This window comes from Oenanthe melanoleuca, chromosome 2, assembly GCF_029582105.1.
Source record: "Oenanthe melanoleuca isolate GR-GAL-2019-014 chromosome 2, OMel1.0, whole genome shotgun sequence".
NCBI classification, from domain to species: Eukaryota; Metazoa; Chordata; class Aves; order Passeriformes; family Muscicapidae; genus Oenanthe; species Oenanthe melanoleuca.
Window position 1 is genome coordinate 34663333 of NC_079335.1, and position 4350 is coordinate 34667682.

Here is a 4350-nt window from a genome sequence, read left to right on the forward strand (position 1 = left end):
AATGCTAGGAAATAATATATTTTTTTAATTAAAAGACTCAGTTTTGGCTATCTTAACACTGAATTTTTGTTTCATAGAAATAGACATTACAAATAAATGAACATGTGCATAGACACCAACAAGTATGTCAATGTGTTATTTTGTGGCGTTGTTCAAAAATTTATAAAATTTGTATGTTGAAGTATTTTTAGTCACTCTAATATTATGAAAAAAAAAATTCTTTTTCCCCCTGTGTAGTATAATTCAGACACAAAGATTTTAATTATAAAATCTTTCAGGAATTTAGGTTTTCTAAATTGTGTGATTTAATTGCTCATGTTTAGATTTCTCTCCCCCTCCGTATTGTCCAGTATTTGTCTTCATTTGGTCATTGCTGTGAAAGAAAAAAGGTTAATTTATAATGCAATGTATTGTTCTTCTGACTGATAAGTAAAATATTTTACATTTTGAGAGTTTTTTTGGAAAGATGCCTGAAATATCTAAATGAATATTTAAATGCACATTGAAGAATAGTAGTTTAACATGTTTATTTATTTGCTACTAAGTGCTATTTAAAATAGTTGGTTTGAGTATTTTGATTTTTATTTATATTTTTATTTCATCTGCCTCTGTTTGCTTGTTTTTGAAGGTTTTATGACTTACTTGGTGGAACCACTGTTTGGGGAATGGGCCCGGTTTTCCAACACGAGGCTGTCACAGACAATGCTTGGCCACCTGGGTCTGAACAAGGCAAGCTGGAAGGGAGTGCAGAGGCAACAGTCGGGCAGCGCTGATGATGTTGACCCCACTTTTGAGGAAATGGACTCAGACATTTTACCTCAGGAACCTCGATTGTCCTGACCTCAATCTCCATGACAAAACTGCCTCTTTCCTCGGTATCTGCACGGTTGGATTAAAGGAGACACATGCCAGCCCAAGGTTTTGGTAAAACGGTAAAATGATGCCAGCATTATTTATTTCCAAGTTTTCCTTTGACACAGACCATTTGACCCAGAATTTTTTTAAGCCACCAGATCTGAACATAGAGCAATATGCACCCGCCTCAGTTGGTTGTCGTTCGGAACCTCGAATATGCAAAGCACAGCAGCGACTGAGCCTTGGAGCAACGGGACGAAAGCTTCATTGTGCCCCATGGCTTGGGTTTTCTCATGATATTTGGAATACGGTCTTCAAATCTAAGACTTGACATGGATTGTTCCACTCCCTTGCAGTTTAGCAAGACTGACATAAATGTGTTCGAAGCATACCTTCCACTCAGTCCCTGTTTTAATACGGAAATGTGAAGTGCCCATCCTCTGCTGCCTCTGGCAAGACTTGATGTTTACAAATGTACTCTGAAACTATCGGTTCTAGACTTAACCTTTGCGCATGGCTGTGAAGGAACCACTAACTTGGGTTTTTTGCTTTTTTAAAAGAAAAAGATCAAATCTGAGACTGCAGCTCTTGTTTCTTTGGATGCCAGAAAAGCCTCCCATTTGCCATAATTTTGTTTGTGCACTGGGAACTGAGCATTCATCATAGAGCACAGCCAAGCTTTACTCCAGTGCTATATGGGAATGCAATTTTTTATCGGCGAAAAAACACTTCTGAATCTGGGAAGGGAAGGGGTGGGGGGGAAGCGTCCGAACTGCATTGCGATTCTGCAGTGGGAACATCGCATGTTGTTCTCACTATTGTACACTTGAACTGCACATGCAAGAAAAAGGTGGAATGTCTAAACACCATAATCAGCTCAGGGTATTTGCCAATCTGAAATAATGTGGGATGGGAAGCGTGTCCTTCAGAACAAGGGTACAAATGCCCCTTTCGCTGCAGCGTGTGTGTATGTGTGGGTGTGTGAGTACGTTTGGGACGGGGGAGGGCGGGAGGGCTGGGGAAGGGTTTGAACGGCAACATGTTTTCTTTTTCTTTTTTTCTTTTTTTTTTTTTTTTTTTAATTTATTCTTTTAGAATGTGACAATTTCATGAACAGCCACACTGGGGAGGAAACTGTAACAAATTGCTACAGATGCCTTAAACTATGCACAAAGCTAAGTGACCAAATTTGTTTTTGATTTGAAAAAAAAAAATAAAAAAAAAGTGCATTGTTTACGTATTCCTCCCTCTACTGAAACATTACCCACTGATGGGTTTTTGATGGGAAAAGGAGAAAATGTTTTTTAGGACAAAATTAAAGGACTAATTTTAAACTTAAAACATTCCATTTTTGTAATTTGTTTTACATTGTTTTAAGTACAGTAAGCACAACTGTAATCTAGTTTGAGAAACTGGTGCTTTCTTTTAGTTCATTTGTATTTCCCTGTTGTTATTGTAAAAGACTGTTTATTATTCTGTTTACAGTTTGTTGCAACAGCCATTTTTGGAAGAGAGCTTCAGCGTAAAGCCATTTGTAAAGGCTTTGCCATATTCATTTTAATATGTGCCTGTTGCTGTTAACTTTTAATTAATAAAACAAAATCTTTTCACATTATGCTCCTGTACATTTAAGTTATGACTGAGTCCAGCGTTGTGGAAAGGTAGCTAAGGTTGCAGTCAGCTTCCACTGTAAAACAAAGCCAACTTTTGGATTTGAAAATACTAGTCCTCATATGCCAAAATTTATTGCCTCTTGGAGCTTGGCCTTTTACTGTTTGAAAAGCAAATCCTGACTTACCTGATTGTTTCCCTTCTAAATCTGTTTATTATTCTTTCATGTTCCCTGAAGTAGTATCATTAATCTCGAAGTGGCCATGTTTAAAGAAATAAATTTCTAATGAAACAATTCTTTTGAGCCTGCGTGAACTTCCTTCCTTTGCTGTCACTGCAAGTTCTTGATGTTGATTTCAGCAGAGTAAGATCAATGGGACACTGAGCTCTGGTTGTAATTTTCAGAAGAGAAGAGCCATTTTTAACAGGTTGCCTTTGAAATGGTGTTTAAAGCTGGGAGAACACAGAGGTAACAACTGTGTGTAACTTATTACAGAGAAACTGAGAGAAACTTCCTACAGAGCAACACTTAACTGGGTTAAATGTGGAAAAGTACTGATTCCTCTTGGACCCTTTTGAAAAAAACACATGCCAAGCCTGCAGCTATTTTCAAAATGATCACTAAGATCAGTATGTGATGATGCCTTCTGTGACACATTTGTAAAAAATGAACTTGATTTAAAGAGCATTAACTGCATTTTAAGTTTTCCTACATATTACAGGCATATGTTAATATGTAATTTTAATGAAAATTAAGATTAGTAATTTTAAAAATAGGTATATAGAGTATTTCAATGTAGCATTTATAAAGAGCATGTGATTTTTAACATTGTGGAAACTTGCTGTCCTTTGGTCTGACAGGACCCAGAAGAGCTTGCCAAAGTGTAAAATAGAAATAGCTCTGTTCTAAGCCACCCTTCCTGGAAAGTGGTCTCTGTCTTTTCCTACCAGACTGGATTTAGAAAGACTGGTTCTAATTCCACCTTCTCATGCATGTGGAAGTGTCTGTCATTGGACTTGAATTAAAAAAAGAAAAAATGCCTTTTCCATGCTGGCTGGAAGCGCCTTTCTAGAAATCTCCACTAAACTTTAAAATTCTGCAGATTTCACGTGCGAGCTGAGAGTCCACACCTGCCAGGCACAGGACCCAGAGCCCAGGGCCACTAACAGCCCCTGGAGCCCAACACCTGCTGTTTGATTCACAGGTCAGCTCCCAGCACTGTTCTGTGCACAGAGACACAAACAGGCCTCTGGTTACCTCCAAGGACCCTGCCCAGCCTCCATGGGCCACCTTAGTTTGAGCACCTGAGTTTTTTGGTGGGCAGTGGCACTGTGTGTAATTTCAAGTAAAAAGATACAAATTAAGGTACAGTATAAGATTAATTATCTAATGGCAACTTTGAGATTTTATTTTCTTGCACAGATGACATTTCTTTTGCAGTAACTTTACATCACTGCTAAAGCTCACCTAATTTCTGGTGCTGCATCCCCCAGTTCAGATGGGCAGTGTCTGGTGTGGGCTATTCTCATGCTTTAGCCTGGTTTAATAGTGACATCCTGAATTTTACAAGTCCGTGATTTAACTGGACTGCCAGAGGAACTGAGTGTACCAGGGGATGGAGAGGCTGTTGTGCTATTGCTGTGGTGAGGCATAAACTGCTCACTGGTTCCTGAGAACCTTTCTGTTTGTTTAACCAGCATGCACCTGAATGCACAGTGCGGGGCTGTTTGACAGCCAACCCTGCTGTTACTCCTGCTGCACAGCAAGGTAAGCAAACCACCCTGGAGAGATGCAAGGAGTTGTCACCACACTGATTTATAGTCACTGTAACAGAATGGAAACTTACATTATTGTGCCTGCTAGCAGTTGTAGAGTACCACAAA

General features: G+C 38.9%; 1 protein-coding gene across 2 annotated transcripts in view; it reads left to right on the plus strand.

The window, feature by feature from the left end:
- Positions 1–2764, plus strand: part of PDE7A (phosphodiesterase 7A) — a 75622-nt gene extending 72858 nt beyond the window's left edge. For both annotated transcript variants that reach the window (XM_056482763.1, XM_056482764.1), the window contains one exon: positions 629–2764. In XM_056482763.1, coding sequence (XP_056338738.1) covers positions 629–840 — 212 coding nt within the window. In that variant the 3' untranslated portion in view covers positions 841–2764. The remainder of the gene's footprint in view (positions 1–628) is intronic.
- The last annotated feature ends 1586 nt before the right edge of the window (positions 2765–4350 follow it).